The 27,318-nt window shown below is 40.2% G+C and overlaps 1 protein-coding gene across 1 annotated transcript in view; it reads right to left on the bottom strand.

The window, feature by feature from the left end:
* Window positions 1–27,318, bottom strand: part of RGS6 (regulator of G protein signaling 6) — a 575,969-nt gene that overhangs the window by 527,226 nt on the left and 21,425 nt on the right. Inside the window, 1 exon segment of the mRNA XM_089907925.1 lies at window positions 14,901–15,004. Coding sequence (XP_089764051.1) covers window positions 14,901–14,984 — 84 coding nt within the window. The 5' untranslated portion in view covers window positions 14,985–15,004.

Raw genomic sequence — 27,318 nt, 5'->3', positions numbered from 1 at the left:
TCCTTCCCAGGAAGGCAGTGAACTTAATGATATTAATAATTTCTTGGAGCAAAAGCTCACTCCAATCCCTTGCTGACAGTTAGGCTCTGCCATCTGCTTCTTTGACTAGCTCCCTGGAGGGGCTCATCTACCTTGAATCCTTCTAGCATCCAGGGTCATGCTCTTCCTGGGCAGTTTTACTGCCAACACTAGCACTTGTGTGCCTTTTGTTGGCCAATTACATGTCACAGCTCCCCGCCAGCACATGAAAAAGGGTGGAAAGAGAGGGCTCAGGAAAGGCAACAAGCAGACTGACATTCCTCTCAGGCTAAGGCGAGTGCCTTTTTTTTTTTTAACGTCTTCATTGGAGTATAATTGCTTTACAATGGTGTGTTAGTTTCTGCTTTATAACAAAGTGAATCAGCTATACATATACATATGTTCCCATATCTCTTCCCTCTTGTGTCTCCCTCCCTCCGACCCTCCCTGTCCCACCCCTCTAGGTGGTCACAAAGCACCGAGCTGATCTCCCTGTGCTATGCGGCTGCCTCCCACTAGCTATCTGTTTTACATTTGGTAGTGCCTTTTGACAGCACTCTCTCTTATCGCTTAAAAAAAAATGTAAGGTCATGGTCTTCTACTGTACTGGCTGGCCAGCCATGGGGAAAGTGTTTATTAATTATATTGCTCAGTACCATAATTTGTATAGATTCTAAAATATAAAATAACTGGAGACCAACAGTCCTAAAAGGAAGCCACACGATATGGGGCTACAGTAAAGGAGGTTTTCCTTCATTTATTTTGAATGCACCTGCTCGGTCATTTCCCTTCAACGGCAAGGGCTTGCTTGTGTCCTGAGCAGGGCCTAATAAGGGCACCCAGTGAAGAGGAAGGAAGATCTTTAACTGAAACACCCTCCCATCCTCACTGCCGGTTGCTGAAAGGCTTCTCTTTTCTGCCCTTGGATGGACTTGGCCCAATACAAATGGATATCCCAGACTTAATTTAGGTTGTATCTACCAAACACTGAAAGGAATACCAATCCTTCAGCACACACCCTCCCCAGCTATGAAAAAAAGATAAAATTCCAAAATTATTTTTCCTTCCCTTTCCAAAGATAGACAGTGTGACCGGCAGAATAAATGCCCCTTCCAAAGATGTCCACAACCTAGTCCCCAAAACCTGTGAATATGCTACCTTCCATGGCACAAGGGACTTTGCAAGTGTGATTAAGTTAAGGGTTCTGAGATGAGAAGGTTATTCTGGGGTATCTGGGTGGGCTTCATGTAATCACAGTTTCCTGTGAGAGAGAGGCAGGAGGGTCAGTCAGAGAAAGTGACACAGTGACTGAAGCAGAGGTCAGAGTGATAAGGGGTCCTGAGTTGAGGAATGTGGGCAGCCTCCAGAGAAAGGAAGGAAATGGATTCTCCCCCAGAGCCTCCAGAAGGAATGCAGCCCGGCCAAATCATTTTCAACTTCTGACCTCCAGAACTCTAAGAGAATAAATCTGTTTCGTTTCAAATTGTGGTAATCTGTTACAGCAGCAGTAGAAAACTAATACAGGCATCTGCTAAAAATGTGCCAGATAAAGTATCGTTTCTAACAAGTCGGCCGCTTTGTCTCATGACACCTAACCCTGGAGGATGAAAGGAAAGTTCTAGTCCTCTCTCAGGCAGGGTCCCTAAACTCCAGAACCACTAAACATTTAAATAAAATGAGATATAAGATGGCAGGTTGAAAGGGGCGAGTGGGCAGTTCAAGAACACTGTAGTCATGTATGAAAAGCGTTATCCAAGAGGACTGCAAAGGATGAGATAGAAATGGAATGTGACTTATTTATAGCAAAGCCTGCCTCCCCTCCCCAGTGGGTGACAGAAGGGCTGTTTTAAAGTTTTATTCTTCAAACTTGGCTGCAGGACTTGGCTGCTTCTCAGGACTGTGCTTTTGTATTGAGCTTTAAAATATAAGAAGCAACCCCACGGTTAAACTATAGGCAGGGGTGGTGAGGCAGGAAAAATGCTGTGGGGAGTGAAAAGAGGCTGAGCTGTTATGCTTAATTAGTTAGTTGCTTAAGATAAACAAATAGAGGATACAATAGCAAATGGCTTGGAAAGGTTCCAGGTTGAAAGTGTCTGCATCCCCCAGCATTGCGGCTCCCGAGACAAGGCTGGTGCTGCAAAGCTAGTCAGGCAGCAGCACACGAAGCAGCTGGTGTAGAGGTTGAGAGGGAAGCAGACACTGGCCCTGATTATTAGAAATCCCCTCACTCTCTTTCTCTGCAGTCTGCTGACACAGAACTTTACCCAGGGAAACATAGTCTATCCATGCAAAAACCAAGATTGACCCTCTAGAAAAAAAAAGTGTGTGTGTGTGTGGGTGTGGGTATCGGGAGTTACAATACAGTTTATGCCTTTTGACCTAGGAATTCTAAATTCTGCTATTAATTAGGAGAGACTACAAAATTAAATTATGGGACATAATCCACTGAGGATATCAAGCAACCTTCAAAACTATGATAATGATAATGTATTGTGGCACAGATTAATGCTCAGGATATGGTAGGGAAACATCAAATTGTACATACACTATGATTACCCATTAGGTTAATGTATTATATATACACTGCTGATACAAATTAAAAAACTGGGAGGAAACAGACCAAAATGTTACTGTAGTCATAGCTGCATGGTAGGAACATGTGAGATTTTTTTTTCTATAGTTCATGCTTCGATTCTTTCAAAATGCAATTCTAACTTTTAAAATGGAAAACAAATTGTTTTTTAAGAGGAAAGGGAGAAAGAAAATCAGTTGGTGGAAAGCTCAGCTGTACCAATATCTTGCCATGTGAGTTTCAGAACTAAAAATATTTTATGATTTCATGCTTCAGGGTCTCCATACAAAGAATGAGGCTATTATTACATCAGGCACAGCTCCTAGATTTAGTATTATAAAATATACTATCTCCTAAATACACCTTATGTTTGATTTATTTATGTATGTATGTATATATGTATGTATGGCTGTGTTGGGTCTTCGTTGCTGCGCACGGACTTTCTCTAGTTACGGCGAGAGGGGGCTACTCTTCATTGCGGTGCGCGGGCTTCTCATTGCGGTGGCTTCTCTAGTTGCGGAGCATGGGCTCTAAACGCACAGGCTTCAGTAGCTGTGGCAGGCAGGCTCAGCAGTTGTGGCTTGCCAGCTCTAGAGTGCAGGCTCATTAGTTGTGGCGCACAGGCTTAGTTGCTCTGTGGCATGTGGGATCTTCCAGGACCAGGGCTTGAACCCATGTCCCCTGCATTGGCAGGTGGATTCTTAACCACTGTGCCTCCAGGGAAGTCCTATCATCTTATGTTTTCTTAACATCTCATATTTTTCTCAGATAGCACCCATCACCTAGAATCATTTCTTGGCTCTCTTTCTACCAGACTGAATCCTACCCTTTCTTAAAGATGCAATTCACGTCATTTCTCTTCAAATTTCTTTTCCTCTGAATGCCTATCCTGTGCACACCAACTCTCCTGTAATTAATTATAAACAGCCTTGAAATTTCCTTTTTTTTCTTTTTTTATGTAATTCAACTTATTTTTAAAAACCACATGCTTTAAAATAAAGCAAGCCCAGATTCAAATACCCATACCAGTTGTTTAACCCTTCTGAAACTCAGTTTCCTTATCTGAATTATAGGGTAACCACCACCTACCTAACAAGCTATTCTAATGATTAAATGATTCAGTGTATGTTCAGCACCCAGGACAGCGTCTGGTATACACTGGGTAGCTAATAAATGCTTATTTTCTTCCTTAGTCTTGCACCACCCCTGGTCTCCTCAACTGGGGAGATTGTCTAGGACAATCTAAAATTGTCTAGGACAGGGACCATGTGGTACCCTACTTTTTATTCCCCCACACAAAAGTGGGGGGGGGGAATAAATTACAGTGCCTTACCAGAAGCAGATGTTCAATAAATATACCACTTGTTGGGGCTTTTCTGGTGGTGCGGTGGTTAAGAATCCGTCTGCCAGCGCAGGGGACACGGGTTCAAGCCCTGGTCCGGGAAGATCCTACATGCCACGGAGCAACAAAGCCCGTGTGCCACAACTACTGAGCCTGTGCTCTAGAGCCCGTGAGCCACAACTACTGAAGCCTGTGCATCTAGAGCCGGTGTTCCACAACAAGAGAAGTCACCGCAATGAGAGGCCCGCCCACCACAACGAAGAGTAGCCTCCACTCGCTGCAACCAGAGAAAAGCCGGCACACAGCAACGAAGACCCAACGCAGCCAGAAACAATAAATAAATAAAATAATAAAAGAAATAAATTTATTAAAATATATACTACTTGTTGATTTGTTTTTTGCAAGGAGCGCTAAGCTTCAGGCAGAGAAAAATTAGAAACTATTACAGGTTGAATTGTGCCCCCCAAAAGACATGTTGAGATCCTAACCCCTGATACCTGTGTATGTGACCTTATTTGGAAATGGGACCTTTGCAGATGTAATTAGTTAAGTGAATATCAGATCTGAATTGGACTGGATTAGGGTGGGTCCTAAATCCAATGACCTTATAAGAAGGCCATGTGAAGACACAGAAGCAGAAGGCCATGTGAAGATGGAAGTAAAATTGGATTTATGCAGCCATAATCCAAGGAACACTAAGGATTACTGGCAGCCACAAGAAGCTAGGAAGAGGCAAGGAAGGATTCTTCCTTAGAGCATTCAGAGGGAGCACAGCCCTGCTGACACCTTGATTTCATACGTCCAGCCTCCTGAACTGTGATAGAATAAATTTCTATTATTTTAAGCCACACAGTTTGTGGCAATTTGTTATCGCAGCCCTAGGAAACAAATACAGAAATGTTCAGAAGTGTGATACTGACAGGTATAAACTACGTCCTGTTTTCTAGACCAAAAAGCTCTTTAGAGCCAGGTAAGATTTCCTTTAGATAAAGCTTCTTTTCAGGCCCATTTCCCATTAGAGTCATTTGCCTGACATAGTCCCTCTTTCTAGAGTTCTGTAGAACTAGGTTGGGGTGAATAAATGTCATTTGGGTACTGTGGTGATATTACACTTTAGAGTCATCTTCCTCCTCCTACTTACCCCAGTGACTGGTGCCACCAGTCACCCAACTACCCAGGCCCAAATCCTAGTCATCAGCCCCGAATCCTTCTCTCTCACCCTCCAAGTCAATTCTACTTTCTAAATATACTGAAAGTCTCTCATGTTCTTCATCTCTACCACTGCCACCCTAAACCAATAAACCACTCAGGAAATGTCTTTTCTAAAACATTTTAAGAGCAAACTGAGGCTATCAGGGACAGATCTATCTTCCTTCAAAGCCAATGTTCTAAGGTTCTACTTCTGGCACTGGCTAAGTAAATGTTTCAGGAAAACCCTCCTGCTGAGAGAGGCTGAAAAATGTTTTGTTAAATTTGTCTGAAGGCATTGGAGTGCTACAAAGGCAGTAAGAACTTTAGACCAAGATCTGAAAAAGAAGAGAGCTAAGAAGATGAGCCTGGCAACTGGAGTTTCTTTTTCCTCTCAGGACACTGCCAATTTCTTAAGCAAAAGGCATGACAGAGAAGATGATCTGTGCTTTCAGAAGTCTCATGGAGCTCAAGGGACAACAACTGAAGGTCAGAGTCACCAAGGATGAGGAAACTGAGCGAACATCCAGGGGTTTTGTTGGGACCAGAAGAGCTTGCACCCAAGAGTAAAGGTGATCTAGAAATATACTAGCCCTAACAAGAACTAAAATCCTGCTACATATGCTCTCTGTATCTTATTAGATTAAGGTAGTCTGCCCCTTGCCTAACTGATAGAAAAAAGAAACAGTTAGAAATAAGTACCCTCTGGAGTAAGATAACATTCCCTCAGAGCCTTAAAAATTATCTCTCAATGGTAGTTGTATAAACAATGTGCAGAACTTAAGAAAAAAATAACTAGAAAAAAATTTGAAGGCGATATAAACAATCAAGCAAGTGATATAGATTTTGAAGTATCAGGTACTAACTTAATAACTATGATTAATATGTTTAAGGAATTAAATGACAAAATAGAGAATTTTAGCAGGAAACTGGAAACTATCAAAAGGAATTCAATGGAAATTTTAGAACTTAAATAGTAATAACTAATGTTATAAATTCAATTGGATGGATTTAACCACAGATTAGACACTGTTAAGGAAAAAATTTGTAAACTGGAGTTTAGGTCAGTAGAAAACATCCATATTGAAACACTGAGGAATAAAAAATACAGAAAAGAGCATAAAGAACATGAAACACAGAGAAAAAGTCATACTATATGAACTAGATCCCAAGAAGAGTAAAAAGAGAAAACTATAAACAATACTTGAGAAGATGATGGCTGAGAATTTTCCAAACACCAATCAAATAAAAAGAACTGCTATTAACTTTAAGAACAATAAGTAAAAAGAAAATAACAGCTCATAGTAAAATTGCTAAAACCAAAGTGAAAGAAATCCTAAAAGCAGTCAAAGATTAAAAAAAGAGATGACATTCAACAAAGTAACAAAACTGACAGGTAACTTCACAACAAAAACCATAGAAGCCAAGAGACAAAGAAAGTTATCATTAAAGTGTGGAAAGAAAATAACTGACAATCTAGAATTCCATACGTAGGAAAAGCACCCTCCAAAAAATGAAGATGAAACAAAGACATTTTTAGAAAAAGAGAAACAGAGAATTTATGTCCAGTAGACCTGCACTACAGAAGATACTAAAGGTAGTTCTTCAGACAAAAGAAAAATGACTCCAGATGTAAGCACAGAGGCGCAGAAAATAATTAAGAATAATGGAAACAATAATTTTTAATACATCTACATAACCATTATATTTAGCAAGTAAAAGAAAAATGATAAAGTCTTATAGGGTTCTAAAAATAAAGAACAGTCAATCTGACCATATCCCAGGATGTCAGTAACCATCTCCCTTTCAAAGCAATTATTAGGTCTACCAGAACAGAAGTTCAGTAACCTAACTGTGGGATCATCCCAAATATGAATAATTAATTAATTCCCTTTCAAGAGACATTTGATTTATTTCCATCTTTGGATATTATTCACCAAAGAGTATGGATATTCTTTTGGAATGGGTGTATGTCTATATCTGTATTTATATCTTTGTATATTTTTTCCATTCCCTCATTGCCTTTTTTCAATTTTGATTTGTATTTGCAAACTAACAGACTTTTTAAAAATAACCCTCCTACCCCCCCAATGATTTAACACATTTATTTTCCTTTCACAGACATTTATTAACTTTTAGTTTTTCTTGTTCAAAATCCTGAGAATGGGGAATCCCCTCAGTGGCCACTCAGGTTCTCCATAGTACAAGGATACAGGAGTATCAATAGCTAGAGTAATAAACTGTCTGCCAAAGTGTAAAATCTTAGACTTTTTGAAATGAAATGAGGGGAAAAAATTGAAAAAATGAAATGAAGCCTTAAATACACCAAAGGCTTTCAAACTAGAAAGTTATATTCAGGCAAACACATCATATTAAACCACACTGAGCTATTCTCCACACTAAAAATACCATCCCTTTCATCTGTGGACACTGATAGCACTGGTCTGGAACTTGCCTGCACTCCTGTCTCCTGCCAACCAAGATAATGGGATGGGAAGCACTTCCCCTCACAAGTTTAATCCTAGGGGAAATGGAAAACAGAACAGTTTTTTCCTAAGGCAATTAAGAACCTTCAAAATATTTAATGAAAGGAATCTTAAAAAGCAGATTGAACGATTAAATTAGTTACCCAGAACACTCTCTGTAGTTTGTCCTTGGGAATCTTATTTAATGTTTAAAAAAAAGACAAGAAAATGAAAGACAGCCAAGATCAGAAAGTATTTGTTTTAAACATACTGACATCCCTGTGTTTTAAAATTTTACTTGGGTTAACTTTTTAAAGAAAATTAAAAAGAAAGCAAAAGGAGGCTATGAAAGAATAAGCATAATAAAATGTGGATTTCTTTATTACGGATTATTAAAGCCCTGGAATGTTAGAACTGAAAGTGCTTTTGAGATCACTCAGCCTAGTTAACACTTCACTTCACAGATGACAAAACTGGACTTAATAAAACATAGAAACAACTTGTGCAGGGCCAAAAGTGAACTAGCGGGGCAGTGACAATAAGTAGCCAGATATCCTGGTCCAGTTACAGCCTCTTTCCATGACCCTCTTGATTTATCTACATACAAGAAGAGGGGAAGGCAATCCAGGTCCATGGTTATTTGGTTCAAAATTCTGTTGCCCCAGAGACCTTCAGACAACTCCCAGATATAACCTACTGAGAGGAACCCTCTCATTCCCTCTCGTTACCGTCAGATCTGCCCTGCATCTTATCAGTCACCAAATCCTGTAGATTCTACCTCCTAAACAGCTCTCAAGCACTTCTCTTCATCTACATTATCACCGCCCCTGAGTTGGACATCATTTTTCCCTCCCGTGAACTCCTGTAAGGTCACCAAACTGTTCTTCTGCTTACTAATCCTACCATTTCTCTTACAGCCTCCCTCCGCAATCCCATCCTGAACACTGAACATACGACTTCCCTGATTTAAATCCTTTTGTGGAGAATTTCATTGCGAAGAGAAACGGGATCTCAGTGGATTCTCTTTGCTTCGGGGATTAGACCTATATGAGTCAGAGGCTTATCGGCAAACAGATGGCAAATAAAATATAGGACAATTCAAGGAAGGTTTATTTCAGAAAGGATCAAGTATAAAGAAGTAGCAGGGCATAGGGGAACCATGAGGGAACATTCAGGAACCTCTGACTTGTGGAAGTAGAACCCTATGGTAAATGGCTTCTAAAGTGGCCCATAACGATCTCTACCTCTGGGTATTTGTGCCCTTGTATAAACCCCTCACCTTGACTGAGGGCTAGACCTGGAGACTTGCCGCTAATGAAAGGGATGGAGTGTTCCAGCCAAGATTAGGTTATAAAATAGTGTGACTCCCACTGCCAACCCCCCCACCCTCCACCTCTTCCTTGCTTACTCTGATGAAACAGGCTTCTATGTTGTGACCTACCCTATAGAGAGACACATATGGAAAGGAACTGAGAGTAACCTCCAGACAACAGACAGTGAGGAACCGAGGCGATCATTCAATAACCCTCAAGGAATTGAATCCCACCAAGAACCACATGAGTGAGCCTGGATGTGGGCCTTTCCCCAGTTGAACTTTCAGATGAACCTGCAATTCCAGCCAACATCTTGACTGTAGCTTGTGAGAGATCCTGAGCCAGAGGACCCAACTAATCTGCACTTGGATTATGGACCCACAGAAACTGTGGCAATAAATGTCGTGTTTAAGCCACTGAGTCGGGGGGTGATGTGTTATACAGCAATAGATTACTAATACAAACTGGAACCCCCACCCCAAGGCCCAAAAGGATGAGTAGAAGAAGAAAAGGGTATCTGGACCCAGAGGAGGAGAGCAGTCTGCCTAGAGAGGAGCAATGACCTTCTGTCAAGGGACACAGCCAGTGCGAGACCTTGCCAAGAGGGGGCCAGGGGAAGAAATACCCTGAACTTGCTCTTCTTCCTCCCCCGCCACCTCTCCTCAGGCTCCCATGGACCAAATTCAATTGAAAGCCAGAGGTCACGGGAGCCCTGCAGATGCAGTCCACATGGTACAGTGCGCAGCATATAGAGCAGGGGACTGTGGGTGCAGAGACAGAAAGAGAAGATACCTGCACAGCATCCAAACTCCTTGCCTGATGTATAAGATCTTTTATGATCTGGCCCTAATCTACCTAACCAGCTTTATTTCTCAACCTTCATCACAGAAACCTAGCTCCAGGAAAACAGCCACTGGAAGTTTCCAGAACTCAGTATACATTACAACTCTGTCCCTTTGCATGTGCTAGTCCTTCTGCCTCCACAGTTTTTCTCCCATTCTCTGCAAGGTTAATTCTTATTTGTCTTACAAGAATTAAGGCAGGCCAAACCCTCTGGATGTCTTCTATGACATCATCATCCTCTCTCCTGATATGGACCTCCCAACCCTTCTATCTCCTCCCAGACCCCTCAGTGTACCTCTATGTGCATTGCAATTGCCTAGTTATCCCATCTCTGCCCCACTGGGCAATGGGTTCTTTCAGGGAATAGTATTCATCTTGCCTTCATAGCATCTAACAGTGTCTGGCACACAAATGACACTCAATATATATTAAAGAGTTTCTAATCCTCATCGCGCCTTGGTCACGAGGGTCTGCAGGTTCCCTGACTCGCAGCTGCACTGGCCTCTACAACTGCCATCAATGCATTCCAAAACAATGTCCTGTTGCCAGCTTTCTCAAAATCACTGCAGAGAAGTTCTGTGCACATTATTTAGTCCAATCCCCATCACTTTACATAAGAGGAAACGAAGCCAAAACAGTATTTTATTTATTGAGTTTATTTATTAAGTTTACCCTGTGAGTAAACAGGGTTAATTGTATCATGCTTCTTTCTATTTTATGTAGACACTAAATACATACATATTTTTTGTAAGAAGTGTTCCTTAGTTGGGAAGGAGGAAGGCAAAATAAGAAACAGAGCCAGGAAGATGAAGTTCCCCATCGAGAGAACCAAAGCAGTAAGTGATCCAGGGCTCTTGGCTCCCTGTTTGGCATCTTCCATCACATTGTACCACCTCCTGACCCTAGCCCGGGTCACGGTAAGCTACAATTTTCTCTGTCCACCTACCATTTAATTTCCCAGAGTTCTACCAAATAACATTGCCAGTCCAGGTGGAAATTTGTCAGGAGACATTACCAACACCTCTCAGAGAACCAGATAAAATCAGAAAGCAACCTACTCTTACTCAAAAGAATTCCTAGCTATAAAAGAAAGTAAACATTTCAGAACATCTTCACCCAGGAAACAAGAGCACTAGCAAGAAGAATGAAACTTGAGCATTACAAATGTTCAAAGGTAACCCAAGTCACACCTCTGAGAATAATCTCGAAAACCAAACATCTGCCACGTGGTATTTTCATTTATTTAATTTAACCAATGGCTTTCAGCCCCAACAATGTAGTAATGTTAGTTTGTGATTGATAACATAACAGGAGAGAGGACACCAACTGGGCTGTCGAGTTACCTGGACACAATCACCGGTTCACTGGGAAATTGCCAAGTAACCTTCAGCAAGTTATGCATCTTCCCCATACTTTAATTTTCCCATCTATAAGGTGAGGGTATTAACTGGAAAATCTCTAAGATGAAGCTACTAAAATTCCTCAATTCTAACTCTATAAGAGCCTGGTTTTTCTACATCTTGAAAGATCTGCAAATAATTACAAAATCAAAAACCCAATTCAAGACACCAACTTCCCCATGACTTTACACTGCATACTCCACCTGGATATTTTAAAAGACACTAAATAAATGTGTTTCAAACTTAGCTGGGCATCAGATTCTCTTGAGAACACTTTAAAACTCAGATTCCTAGGACCCAGCTCAGACATATTAAACACAAACAACTTGGGGGTTCTTTGAGGACCAGCATTTTTATAAAGTACCCCTAAATGATCTGATGTATAGCCAGGTTCAAATATCATCATTACATTGGGCAATTCAATGACCCCAGGATCTTTTGGATCAGGATTAAAAAAAAAAAAAAAAAAAAAAGAAAAAAAGGTTAACAGGTCTAGACAACAATGAATAATTAAGGCTTTCTTTTAAGTAGACTTTTAATGTGACCAATACATTTTTCATGCACACCTCCAATCCAAAATGTGAATATGAAGGATAAAAAAAACTAAATTAGAAAGTCTGCTCGAGTCAATAAATAAATCATGCCTTGGGAAAGGATAACTTCTCATAGTTAATGACATAGAACACATGAAAAGAAAATAAAGAGTATTCTGAAAAGTATAGGCTTAAGAAACCCACCCATCATTACTCATATGTCAGAAGGTTACCATCCTAAATGGCATTTAAAAGTCACAACAACATTATGGACACTTATTAGTCGGAGGTTTACTCAAAAGTTTCATTTCTCTAGATTTAGCTTTTTAAATGTCAGCATCTGAATCAACACAACATAGTCCAAGCAAAAATTTCACACTGAAAACATCTGACAAGAGAAAGAAATAACAAGCAAGAGAAAGAAAATTAAAATGAAAGCACTATTTCCACATTTTTAATGTAAATTTTTGCTGTAGAACTCTGAGAAAAGGTTTGATTTTATAGCTATGACCTTGAATAAATCATTATATAAGAGGACTTCCATAGAAAATATTTTGAATCAACCTTGGTTTCAAGATTCAATCTTTACCTATACCTTGAGGATAGTGTCCTGCAGTAGGTAAGTCTTGGTCATAGGCAGTGGTCAGTCTACAGCAGAAAACTAGGTGAATATCCCATGTTTCAAACACAACCAGGGCCTAAGTTAGTCAAACTAACTAGGTTTAAATGATTCCAGGTCCTGGACCCATACGGGGCAATAAGTGTGCCTGCTTTCTTTCTAATAGATGGCACGGATCCAATGTCCCTTTTATACCAATTAACTAACATAGCAAATAACATGAACACATACATGCCCCCCACAGATTTATCATGAGGAAGCAAGACAGATTTCCAATATAGAAACCAAATAACTAATAGTCATTTCTCTAAACAATTACAGCATTTTACAACTTTGTAGCTAAATTAAAATTTAAAAATGAAGAGCCCCCTGATACAACCTAAAAAGTAAAAATCAAGTTCCCACAAACCTGTAGGAAGTTTTCCCTTTCAACATAATACCAAACATTCTTGTGGGAAGGTGTTTGTATTACATGACCTTTACACTTCTTATTAACCTTTTATAATCCATTAATTTGCAATCTCCTGAATAATATATCTGCATTGTTCTCCTGTGTCATAAAAAGCAACTCACTGTATAAATGCACTTTAATCACCTTACTAACAGCACCAACATTTATATATTTTATAATTTATTTCCTCTCCAAGTGTTACTATCGCTACAAGACCGAAAGATAAAAAAAAAGAAGCATTCATCATGGACCACTTCTATGCCAAGCAGGATGTAAGATGCTTTAATTACTTTATCCAAATGAATCTTCACAATAACTCCTGGAGGTACTATCCTTTCTCCCACCTTTTCCCCCTTTTCTGGATGAAGAAACACAGACTCACAGAAGTTAAATAACCGACTCCAGGTCACACCACTAGTAAGTGGCTGAGTTGCAATTTTAACCCAGATCTGACCCCAAACCCCATGTTCCTATGTGCTTGGCAGAGGGTCTCCTAGTTTGAGGTGGGTTAAGAAGGTAACGAATAAACGTCTCTATATTATTCTATATGCGTCACAACTTGGTTAGCCCCACTAATCTTTTTTTTCTTTACTACAACTTAATAAACATCTCTCTTAGGGATGGGTTATCTAAGCATTCTTTTTCAAAGCAAAGGATTAAGGAATTTGGTACTAAAAGCAAGATTAGTTTGAGAGCTCTGTTTTTACAAGAAGAAAAATTCACCATATTGATCATCCAGGAATATCTAGTTCAACATTGCACATATGATTAACATAGACAGAACACAGAATCGTGCAGAATACACAGAACTCAGCAGACAACTCAAATATTTAGCGAAATGGATGAGATGAACTCATTTTCCTTATTAATATATGATACAGTTAGGCTACATTTTTACAAACGTGCAGACATCAAAAAGGTGTATGAGAAGCAGCAACTGTTTCCTCAAATTCAGCAATGCACAAATAAAACTTATGTACCATATTTCCTTCCTTTAAAACATAAACTTCCCAATATTCCTACTTGAATTAATAGCACCAATGTCTTTCTATCACCCAAGGTCAAAAACCCAGTTATCTCTGACTCTTTATTCACCTTCTAATTTCATATTCATTCCGTTTCCAAGTCATTGCTAATTCAGACTCTTTAATCCCTCTGCTCAGTCCTGCTCCTTTCTGAGAGGCATTTTCCCTGCTAGATTAGGGTCCTCCTTACCTTTCTCACAGATACGGAAGCACCCCACCAAAGCCTCCAACCCACCTTCGATAACAGTCCACTTGGCACACTGGCGCAAGGCTCATAATCCCAAAGAAATGTTGATCTTACAACTCCTGGCACTAAAGTTTTTGATGATTAAATTGCCTATGATTCCACATTCTAAAATCTGGCTCCATCCCAGACTCTCCTCCCCAAATCTCTCCTCCATTTACTCCATTTACTTGTAATTCATCCTCTGCCCAAGCTAACTGGTTCTGGTTGCCCTTCACTTCCTCTAGCTCTTTGCCTTTGCTGAATGCATCTCACTGCCTTGAACGTTGCTCTTCACTTCTATTTTCCACAGAAGGGAATCCTACAGATCCTTTAAAACTCAGTTCAAAGGCCTCTCCTCCACAGCCCATCCCAGATCTCAGAGGCTGGAAGTAATCGCCCCCTCCTCTGAGATTATGTAACACTCTACTTGCACTTCTCTTTTGGAAATTAACGCTTGGACGCTATAACAGTTATCTGTGTACATCTTATGTCTCCTACCAGCTGTAAACTGTCTAATACATACACACCTCTGTGTCCCTCCCACAGTATCTAGACCAGATCTTATCTGTACTACGGGTTTGAACACATTCAATTAATTAATGTTACACTAAGGCCTTTACGCAAAAGGACAACACGCGTCTATCTGCATTGTTCAGGCAATCTTTGGTTTAAAGAAAACTAAGCCATAGAGTGTTTTTCAAGTGTTCAATACCAAGGATGACAAGACCTAACTTCCTTGAATTTTAAAATTCGGGAATCAGAGGATATGAGAAGAAAATTATTCATTTAACATTCAAGGCCGTTTAGGCAGAAAACATTTGTGGAGCCATCAACCGTCAGTCACCCGTACACAGAACACAGACACGTACACGGCAGCACCCCCAGCGTCTAACCAGATGCCTTACTTTGCGGTAGACTATCATATTTGGAGAACTCTCCTCTGGGTCTGCAATCCCCACTGGTCTTTGATCCCCGGATCCCTGAGCCATCCTGGGTGGCTTCACTCACACTGTGAAAATAAATAAATAGACCATTAAGACAGGAAAGAATTACATAAAGAAATGCCATGCAAAGAACTAAGTATCTTTTGTCAGGTGGCATGGAAACAAAACGTGATGTAATTTCTTTTTTTCCTCATTACTTTGAGCAGTATTTTTTTAAGTTGGGGATAACTGTAGTCTTATTATCCACATACATTCTTCTAATTCCAAAGCAACATGTGTTTTATTTTCAGCCCAGAATCATTCACTCTAGGGGAGATCATACACCAATCTTAAATAATCTCCTGGAGACAGACGAAGCCACTCATTTTCATGTTGATTTTGTCTTATCAAAGCTCATTTTATGATTAATTCTATGCATTAAAATATGAATATTTTATCAAGGAATTGAAAATCAAAACCACAAGGAGATACCACTTTATACCCACTAGAATGGTTATAATAATTTTTTTAACTCAAATAAGCATTGACAAGGATGTAGGGAAATCAGAACCCTTGTACATTGTTGGTAGGAATATAAAATGGTTCGGTCACCATGGAAGACAGTTTGCTGGCTCCTCAAAAAGTTAGAATTTACCACAGAATAGAATTTACCATATAACCTTGCAATTCTACTCTTAATAACTAAAAACAGGTATTCAAACCAATATTTGAACACTAATGTCTGTCAGAGCAGCACTATTCACCGAAAAATGGAAATAACTCAATGTCCATCAACTGATGAATGGCTAAAAAAAATATGGTCTCTCTCTACCATGGAGTGTAATTCAGCCATCCAAAGTAATAAAGTACTGGGGGGGAGCTTCAAGATGGCGGAAGAGTAAGACGTGGAGATCACCTTCCTCCCCACAAATACACCAGAAACACATCTACATGTGGAACAACTCCTACAGAACACCTACTGAACGCTGGCAGAAGACCTCAGACCTCCCAAAAGGCAAGAAACTCCCCACGTACCTGGGTAGGGCAAAAGAAAAAAGGAAAAACAGAGACAAGAATACGGACGGGACCTGCTCCAGTGGGCGGGAGCTGTGGAGGAAAGATTTCCACACACTAGGAAGCCCCCTCGCGGGCGGAGACTGCGGGTGGCGGAGGGGGAAAGCTTCGGAGCCGCGGAGGAGAGCACAGCAACAGGGGTGCGGAGGGCAAAGCGGGGAGATTCCCGCACAGAGGATCGGTGCCGACCAGCACTCACCAGCCCGAGAGGCTTGTCTGCTCACACGCCGGGGCGGGCGGGGCTGGGAGCTGAGGCTCCGGCTTCTGTCGGATCCCAGGGAGAGGACTGGGGTTGGCAGCGTGAACACAGCCTGAAAGGTCTAGCGCGCCACAGCTAGACAGGAGGGAGTCGGGGAAAAAGTCTGGAGCCGCCGAAGAGGCAAGAGACTTTTTCTTCTCTCTGTTTCCTGGTGCGCGAGGAGAGGGAATTAAGAGCGCCGCTTAAAGGAGCTCCAGAGACGGGCGCGAGCCAAGGCTAAAAGCGCAGACCCCAGAGACGCGCATGAGACGATAAGGCCGCTGCTGCCGCCACCAAGAAACCTGTGTGGGAGCGCAGGTCACTATCCACACCCCCCTTCCGGGGAGCCTGTGCAGCCCGCCACTGCCAGGGTCCCGGGATCCGGGGACAACTTTCCCGGAAAAACGCACGGCACGCCACAGGCTGCTGCAACGACACGCCAAGCCGGCCTCTGCCGCCACAGGCCCGCCCCCGCACTCCATGCCCCTCCCTCCCCCGCGGCCTGAGGGAGCCAGAGCCCCCGAGTCAGCGGCTCCTTTAACCCCGTCCTGTCTGAGCGGAAAAACAGACGCCCTCCAGCGACCTACACGCAGAGGCGGGGCCAAATCCAAAACTGAGCCGGGAGCTGTGAGAACAAAGAAGACAAAGGGAAACCTCTCCCAGCAGCCTCAGGAGCAGGGGATCAAATCTCCACAATCAACTTGATATACCCTGAACCTGTGGGATACCTGAATAGACAACGAATCATCCCAAACTGAGGCAATGGACTATTGGGAGCAACGATATATATATATATATATTTCTCCCTTTTTCTCTTTTTGTGAGTGTGTATGTGTATGCTTTTGTATGTGATTTTGTCTGTATACCTTTGCTTTCACCATTTGTCCTAGGGTTCTGTCTGTCCATTTTATTTATTTTTTTTAAGTATAGTTTTTAGCACTTGTTATCATTGGTGGATTTGTTTTTTGGTTTGCTTGCTCTGTTTTCTTTATTTTTATTACTTTTTAAAAAATTTTTTTAATAATTATTTTTTATCTTAGTAACTTTATTTTATTTTATTTTACCTTCTTTCTTTCTTTCCTTTTTTTCTCCCTTTTATTCTGAGCTGTGTGGCTGACAGGATCTTGGTGCTCCAGCCGGGTGTCAGGACTGTGCCTCTGAGGTGGGAGAGCCGAGTTCAGGACACTGGTCCACAAGAGACCTCCCAGCTCCACGTAATATCAAACAGTGAAAATCTCCCAGAGATCTCCATCTCACCACCAAGACCCAGCTCAACTCAACGACCAGCAACCTACAGTGCTGGACACCCTATGACAAACAACTAGCAAGAGAGGAACACAACACCATCCATTAGCACAGAGGCTGCCTAAACCCATAATAAGCCTACAGACACCCCAAAACACACCACCAGACGTGCACCTGCCCACCAGAAAGACAAGATCCAGGCTTATCCACCAGAACACAGGCACTCCTCCACCAGGAAGCCGACACAACCCACTGAACCAACCTTAGCCACTGGGTACAGACAGCCACTGGGTACAGTTCCCAAAAACAATGGGAACTACGAACATGCAGCCTGTGAAAAGGAGACCCCAAACACAGTAAGTTAAGCAAAATAAGAAGACAGAGAAACACACAGCAGATGAAGGAGCAAGGCAAAAACCCACCAGACCTAACAAATGAAGAGGAAATAGGCAGTCTACCTGAAAAAGAATTCAGAATAATGATAGTAAAGATGTCCAAACTCTTTGAAATAGAATGGATACAAAAACCGTTTAACAATGACCTAGGAGAACTAAGGAGCAAACAATGATGCACAACACAATAAATGAAATTAAAAATTCTCTAGAAGGGATCAACAGCAGAATAACTGAGGCATAAGAACAGATAAGTGACCTGGAAGATAAAATAGTGGAAATAATTACTGCAGAGCAGAATAAAGAAAAAAGAATGAAAACAATTGAGGACAGTCTCAGAGACCTCTGGGACAACATTAAACGCACCAACATTCGAATTATAGGGGTCCCAGAAGAAGAAGAGAAAAAAAAAGGGACTGACAAATGATTTGAAGAGATTATAGTTAAAAACTGCCCTGATATGGGAAAGGAAATAGTTATTCAAGTCCAGGAAGCACAGAGAGTCCAATACAGGATAAATCCAAGGAGAAACACGCCAAGACACATATTAATCAAACTATCAAAAATTAAATACAAAGAACAAATATTAAAAGCAGCAAGGGAAAAACAACAAATAACACACAAGGGAATCCCCATAAGGTTAACAGCTGATCTTTCAGCAGAAATTCTGCAAGCCAGAAGGGAGTGGCAGGACATATTTAAAGTATTGAAGGAGAAAAACCTACTACACAGATTACTCTACCCAGCAAGGATCTCATTCAGATTTGACAGAGAAATTAAAACCTTTACAGACAAACAAAACCTAAGAGAATTCAGCACCACCAAACCAGCTTTACAACAAACGGTAAAGGAACTTCTCTAGGCAGGAAACACAAGAGAAGGAAAAGACCTACAATAACAAACCCAAAACAATTAAGAAAATGGTAATAGGAACATACATATCGATAATTACCTTAAATGTAAATGGATTAAATGCCACAACCAAAAGACACAGACTGGCTGAATGGATACAAAAACAAGACCCATATATATGCTGTCTACAAGAGACCCACCTTAGACCTAGGGACACATACAGACTGAAAGTGAGGGGATGGAAAAAGATATTCCATGCAAATGGAAATCAAAAGAAAGCTGGAGTAGCAATTCTCATATCAGACAAAATAGACTTTAAAACAAAGACAATTACAAGAGACAAGGGCACTGCATAATGATCAAGGGATCAATCCAAGAAGAAGATATAACAATTGTAAATATTTATGCACCCAACACAGGAGCACCTCAATACATAAGGCAAGTACTAACAGCCATAAAAGGGGAAATTGACAGTAACACAATCATAGTAGGGGACTTTAACACCACACTTTCACCAATGGACAGATCATCCAAAACGAAAATAAATAAGGAAACACAAACTTTAAATGATACATTAAACAAGATGGACTTAATTGATATTTACAGGACATTCCATCCAAAAACAACAGAATACACATTCTTCTCAAGTGCTCATGGAACATTCTCCAGGATAGATCATATCTTGGGTCACAAATCAAGCCTTGGTAAATTTAAGAAAATTGAAATCATATAAAGTATCTTTTCTGACCACAACATATGAGACTAGGTATCAATTACAGGAAAAAATCTGTAAAAAATACAAACACATGGAGGCTAAACAATACACTACTTAATAACCAAGAGATCACTGAAGAAATCAAAGAAGAAATCAAAAAATACCTAGAAACAAATGATAATGAAAACATGACGACCCAAAATCTATGGGATGCAGAAAAAGCAGTTCTAAGAGGGAAGTTTATAGCAATACAATCCCACCTTAAGAAACAAGAAACATCTCAAATAAATAACCTAACCTTACACCTAAAGCAATTAGAGAAAGAAGAACAACAAAACCCCAAAGTTAGCAGAAGGAAAGAAATCATAAAGATCAGATCAGAAATAAATGAAAAAGAAATTAAGGAAACTATAGCAAAGATCAATAAAACTAAAAGCTGGTTCTTTGAGAAGATAAACAAAATTGATAAACCATAAGCCAGACTCATCACGAAAAACTGGGAGAAGACTCAAATCAATAGAATTAGAAATGAAAAAGGAGAAGTAACAACTGACATTGCAGAAATACAAAGGATCATGAGAGACTACTATAAGCAACTATATGCCAATAAAATGGACAACCTGGAAGAAATGGACAAATTCTTAGAAATGCACAACCTTCAGAGACTGAACAAGGAAGAAATAGAAAATATGAACAGACCAATCACAAGCAATGAAATTGAAACAGTGATTAAAAATATTCCAACAAACAAAAGCCCAGGACCAGATGGCTTCACAGGCAAATTCTATCAAACATTTACAGAACAGCTAACACCCATCCTTCTCAAGCTCTTCCAAAAAATTGCAGAGGAAGGAACACTCCCAAACTCATTCTATGAGGTCACCATCGCCCTGATACCAAAACCAGACAAAAATACTACAAAAAAAGAAAATTACAGACCAATATCACTGATGAACATAGATGCAAAAATCCACAACAAAATACTAGCAAATGGAATCCAACAACACATTAAAAGGATCATACACCATGATCAAGTGGGATTTATCCCAGGGATGCAAGGATTCTTCAATATATGCAAATCAATCGATGTGATACACCATATTAACAAATTGAAGAATAAAAACCATATGATCATCTCAATAGATACAGAAAAAACTTTTGACAAAATTCAACACCCATTTATGATAAAAACCCTCCAGAAAGTAGGCACAGAGGGAACTTTCCTCAATAAAGGCCATATATGACAACCCCACAGCCAACATTGTCCTCAATGGTGAAAAACTGAAAGCATTTCCACTAAGATCAGGAACAAGACAAGGTTGTCCACTCTCACCACTATTATTCAACATAGTTTTGGAAGTTTTAGCCACAGCAATCAGAGAAGAAAAACAAATAAAAGGAATCCAAATCGGAAAAGAAGAAGTAAAGCTGTCACCATTTGCAAATGACATGATACTATACATAGAGAATCCTAAAGATGCTACCAGAAAACTACTAGAGCTAATCAATGAATTTGGTAAAGTAGCAGGATACAAAATTAATGCACAGAAATCTCTTGCATTCCTATACACTAATGATGAAAAATCTGAAAGTGAAATTAAGAAAACACTTCCACTTAACCATTGCAACAAAAAGAATAAAATATCTAGGAATAAACCTACTTAAGTAGACAAAAGAACTGTATGCAGAAAATTATAAGACACTGGTGAAAAAAATTAAAAATGATACAAATAGAAGGAGAGACATACCATGCTCTTGGATTGGAAGAATCAACATTGTGAAAATGACTCTATTACCCAAAGCAATCTATAGATTCAATGCAATCCTATCAAACTACCACTGGCATTTTTCACAGAACTAGAACAAAAAATTTCACAATTTGTATGGAAACACAAAAGACCCCGAATAGCCAAAGCAATCTTGAGAACGAAAAACGGAGCTGGAGGAATCAGGCTCCCTGACTTCAGACTATATTACAAAGCGACAGTAATAAAGACAGTATGGGACTGGCACAAAAAAAGAAATATAGATCAATGGAACAGATAGAAAGCCTGGAGATAAACACACACAGACATATGGTCACCTTATCTTTGATAAAGGAGGCAAGAATATACAGTGGAAAAAAGTTATCCTCTTCAATAAGTGGTGCTGGGAAAACTGGAGAGCTAGATGTGAAAGAATGAAATTAGAACACTCCCTAACACCATACACAAAAATAAACTCCAAATGGATTAGAGACCTAAATGTAAGGCCAGACACTATCAAACTCTTAGAGGAAAACATAGGCAGAACACTCTATGAAATAAATCACAGCAAGATCCTTTTTGATCCACCTTCTAGGGAACGGGAAATAAAAACAAAAATAAACAAATGGGACCTAATGAAACTTAAAACTTCTGCACAGCAAAGGAAACCATAAACAAGATGAAGAAACAACCCACAGAATTGGAGAAAATATTTGCAAATGAAGCAACTGACAAAGGATTAATCTCCAAAATTTACAAGCAGCTCATGAAGCTCAATATAAGAAAAACAAACAACCCAATCCAAAAATGGGCAGAGGACCTAAATAGACATTTCTCCAAAGAAGATATACAGATTGCCAACAAACACATGAAAGAATGCTCAGCATCATTAATCATTAGAGAAATGCAAATCAAAACTACAATGAGATATCATCTCACACCGGTCAGAATGGCCATGATTAAAAACTCTACAAACAATAATTGCTGGAGAGGGTGTGGAGAAAAGGGAACCCTCTTGCACTGTTGGTGGGAATGTAAATTGATACAGCCACTATGGAGAATAGTATGGAGGTTCCTTAAAAAACTACAAATAGAACTACCATACGACCCAGCAATCCCACTACTGGACATATACCCTGAGAAAACCATAATTCAAAAAGAGTCACATACCAAAATGTTCATTGCAGCTCTATTTACAATAGCCAGGACATGGGAGCAACCTAAGTGTCCATCAACAGATGAATGGATAAAGAAGATGTGGCACATATATACAATGGAATATTACTCAGCCATAAAAAGAAATGAAATTGAGTTATTTGTAGTGAGGTGGCTGGACCAAGAGTCTGTCATACAGAGTGAAGTTAAGTCAGAGAGAGAAAAACAAATACCGTATGCTAACACATATATATGGAATCTAAGAAGAAAGAAAATGTCATGAAGAACCTAGGGGTAAGGCAGGAATAAAGACACAGACCTACTGGAGAACGGACTTGAGCATACGGGGAGGGGGAAGGGTAAGCTGGGACAAAGTGAGAGAGTGGCATGGACATATATACAGTACCAAACGTAAAATAGATAGCTAGTGGAGAACAGCCACAGAGCACAGGGATATTGGCTCGGTGCTTTGTGACCACCTAGAGGGGTGGGATAGGGAGGGTGGGAGGGAGGGAGACGCAAGAGGGAAGAGATTCGGGGACATATATATATGTGTAACTGATTCACTTTGTTATAAAGCAGAAACTAACACACCATTGTAAAGCAAATATACTCCAATAAAGATTTTTAAAAAACAAAGTACTGATACACACTACAACATAGATCAACCTTGAAAACATTATACTAAGTAAAAGAAACCAGACACAAAAGGTCACTGCTAAGGACTGAATATTTATGTCCCCTTAAAATTTATATGTTGGAGTCCTAACCCCAAATCTGATGGTATTAGGAGGTAGAGCCTTCGGGATTTGATTAGATCATGAGGGCAGAGCCCTCATGACTGGGATTTGTGTCCTTATAAAAGAGATCCCAGAGAGCTCCCTTCTACCATGTGAGGACACAGTGAGAAGAAAGCCATCTATGAACGAGAAGGTGGGTTCTCACCACACACCAAATCTGCTTAAGCCTTGATCTTGGACTTCCCAGTCTCTAGAATGGTGACAAATAAATTTCTGTTGTTTATAAGCCTCTCAGTCTATGGTATTCTATTATAGCAGCCTGAGTGGACTAAGACAGTCCTATATTGTACAATTCCATTTACATGAAATATCTAGAATAGGGAAATCTATAGAGACAGAGAGCAGATTCGTAGTTAACAGCAGCTGGGGGCGGGGAGGAGGGAATGGAATGGCTGCTTAATGGATATGGGGTCTCCTTTAGGGATTATGAAAACATTTTTGAACTAGATAGAGGTGATGTCTGCAGAACACTGTGAATGTACTAAATGCCACTGAAATGTATGCTTTAAAATTAATTTTAAGTTATGTGAATTTCATCCCAATTAATAAGAATGAATTTTTCTAATTTGACCTTTTTTTTAACAGCCTGAAAAGACAGCAGTGAGACAATGACAGCATATGAAATTTTTGAGTTAAAGAAGCAAGTTCAATTCTTGGTATGGTGCACTATTTGCTGGGTGACCTCGAACAAGTTAAATAACCTGTTGGGTTCCCTTTGTTACCATCCTTTTAAAGTGAACATGTTGAATGCCTGCTATGTGCCCAGAACCATGCCAAGTCACCTTCCCCTACATTGCTCTCATCAGTAAAATGTGAATTCCACTGAGTACTCACAGGTAAGGGTCAAATAAATCGAGTGTAAAGTATTATATAAAGCCATTAAAGTCCTATACAAATGTTATCACTAATCTAAGAGCCTGCCTGGGTTATTTGCACAAAATTCAGAGGCTTTTCATCAAAGAAACCTCTATAAATACCATACTTGACAGAAAAGGCCATTTCAATTTAAAATAAAAACTCAGGAAACATTTTATTATAAAATAAGTTGGTACCAAAGGTCATCCTGTAAAAACAGATTTCAGCGGAAGATGGGGAAGAAACAGGAATTTATAATTTAAGCTAAGAATTTAATTGCCCCAAGTATCCCATTTGAATAATGTTGCTTGTTTTCTTCATCATTTATGAATCAGGGTGCATTTTAAAAGTTAGATTACAAGTAGAAATAAAGAGCGTCATTCTATTATCTCTACCCACTGTAATATCAGTATTTCTATGAATATTGTACTACATGAAAACACTATTATTCTAGTCAGTAGCTTTTCAAGTTAAATGAACAACACACTGTTTCATTTTTAAACAACTACTTATTTACCTACTCTTTTGCCTGAACACAGAATATGACACAGCATGAAAAAAAAACTGAGTCCATTTATGTATCTCATTTATCTGTGTAACAGAGTCATCTTGTGTTTCTATTGCTTTATTTTAAAACAAACACTTTCACTTTAATGAGCATATTATCTTCCACCCAGAAAACTGTGCAATGATAGCAAGTTTGGAAATGAAACAATCGTGAAACAATCGTGTCAGCCCTCCTTTCGCCTTTCCCTGGCCACCCCTCCACCCCCAAGAGCAACATTCCTGTGTGTTAAAACAGGCTGGTGTCCCAGGCTCTGGACTTTAGACTGCTCAGTGAATGTACATAGCCTCTATGTTTGGAACTTTAGTGAGTCTAATATGTAGTAGAAAAGCTTCTATTTTTGGTTCCTCTATCAACTCGTTTTGAAATTCAGACAAGTCATTTAACTTTTCTGTGTCTAGAAAGAAGCATTTCTAAAATAGTGATGCAACCACTTTCTAGTCTACATGTCAACAGATGTTAGAGAGTACTAGATGTGAAACCTACACAGGTAAGCATTTTCTAATTAAATCACTGACTATAGAGTTGGGTTCCTAAAATTAAAGAACTAGATTTTCATTCACTACAACATAGTATAAATATTTATTTTTAAATGAAGTACAATAAAAATGAAGGAGTATTTTTAATTTAGTGGTGGAGAAAAACAAAACCTTCTTTAGATTACTTAGATATACATGTATATACATACAGTAAATAATATAGGGACTTTTAATATTTGTGAATGTTTTTCTGAAAACACACAACTACATTTCAATAGAAAGAAAACACGTTAGTAATAATCTTTTTCTCTAGTCGCTTTCAACTAACAGAAGAGGAAAACTGCAAATGTGTTACAACCACGCATTTCACGATCTCCGAGACATGACAGCTAGTGGCGACAAGCTGGCCTCTCTCATCAGACAGATCTATGTCTCTTATGTCTCAATCCAGGCTCCACTCACTAGCTGTGTGGTCTGGAGCAAGTTACTTCACGTCTCTGTGCCTTTGTTTCCTTATCTGTCACAAACCACAGTCCTAGCATAGTTGAAAACCCTCTGAACTGAGAAGCCTGGATCCCCTGATCCTGCAACTAACTAGCTCTTGGAACCAGGTCAAGCCACAGCCCCAGGGGACGTTAGCTATACATCCTTAGTATTCCAGCTCTGTCCTAGAACCTCAGAATTTCAAATTTCTAACTTTTCTTCAGAGACTCACCAGAATGTTCCATGCCACCTCTCTTCCATCATCACTGCTTATATGCTAGCTCTCCTCCTCTAATCATGACGATGTTCATGCTGAACTTCTCAAAGAATCACCAAACTGCTAAGCTAGAGCATCCCCTCCCAGACTCAGCATCCCTCTCCATGGAGCAATTCCTGTAATACTACCACCCACCACTAGGTGCCGCGGGACTCAACGTTTAATCTTGGAGCAAACACTGAGAATCCCATTGCACAAAGCTCCATGCTTTGTGCTGGAGACATAAAGATAAATCAGACACAGATCGTCTCTCCTTAAAATGTTCAGAGTCCAGGAGGGGTGACACATGTCCAAAAATGCAGGACACTGTAATATGTGGGTGCTCAGTTATGACAGCACAGAGCAGGAAGAGGCGGCAACTACCATCAAAGCAGAAGGATGAACAGGAGCGGAAGGCAGAAGAGGCCCTTCCAGCCTGCGTCCCAACACAGGTATGAACATCTGAAGCCGCAGAAGTGGTAGACACCCGGGAGGAAAAACACATGACGATGATCTGATCTCAAGAAGATTAAGTGGAAGACAGTCAAATGAGGAGAGTGAAATAACAGGGATTTGCACCTAGCTGAATTCATATGACTTTGCTCACTTGTTTATCAGGGACCTCCACTGCTAGAGAGCCAGTTCTGCCTGGGCAGAGTCTTTGTCGGTTGGGTTTACCCCTCTACTCCTGGCACCTAGAAGGTACTCAAACTTTTTTTTTAATTTATCTATTTATTTATTTTTGGCTGCGTTGGGTCTTTGTTGCTGCGCGCAGGCTTTCTCTAGTTGCGGTGAGCGGGGGCTACTCTTCGCTGTGGTGCACGGGCTTCTCATTGCGGTGGCTTCTCTTGTTGCACAGCATGGGCTGTAGGCGCATAGGCTTCAATAGTTGTGGCGCACAGGCTCAGTAGCTGTGGCTCGCGGGCTTAGCTGCACCACAGCATGTGGGATCTTTCCAGACCAGGGCTCGAACCAGTGTCTCCTGCATTGGCAGGCAGATTCTTAATATTTTTAATGAATGACAGAACTGATAAGATTTCACTAAGATACAGTGTACTCCGTCTAGAACACTCATCTGGTTAACAAGCCATTAAAACTGCTCAGCAAAGAAGGCTCTTTATCAACAAAGACCTAGGGATGGAATCACACATGAAGATTTCCCCCAGGGTTTATTGACACGGACCAGCCCTGAACTCAGGAATCCACTTTTGGAATCCACGAGCAATTTAGATCAGAAGGAATATGTGGGAGGGTGGAAAGTATAGTGAGGAGGGACCCTGTGAATAACAGAACAATTGAGCATCTATGACTCTGATTAGTAAACCTTTTCAAAGTCACGACTGCAATTCACTCCAAACTTACACTGCATTTGTAGCTTCGGTTACAACAAATGCCAGCTGTTTTCCTCTGTAATGCCAGCCCCTCAGCAAGCAAAGCCTAGGGTCCAGCAGGTAATGATGCTGAGCAGGGCAGGTGGGAAGGACCTCGATGATGTGGAAAAGGGAGGGGCTTTGAAGTCAGACCAGGAATCACATCTCAGCTCTGG

The sequence above is a fragment of the Delphinapterus leucas genome, chromosome 2 (genome assembly GCF_059928025.1).
Source record: "Delphinapterus leucas isolate spDelLeu-1000000601 "Yukka" chromosome 2, BTC_Dleu_Yukka2, whole genome shotgun sequence".
NCBI lineage: Eukaryota > Metazoa > Chordata > Mammalia > Artiodactyla > Monodontidae > Delphinapterus > Delphinapterus leucas.
Note: the sequence above shows the minus strand (reverse complement) of the source record. Positions and strands in the feature narration are given on the sequence as shown.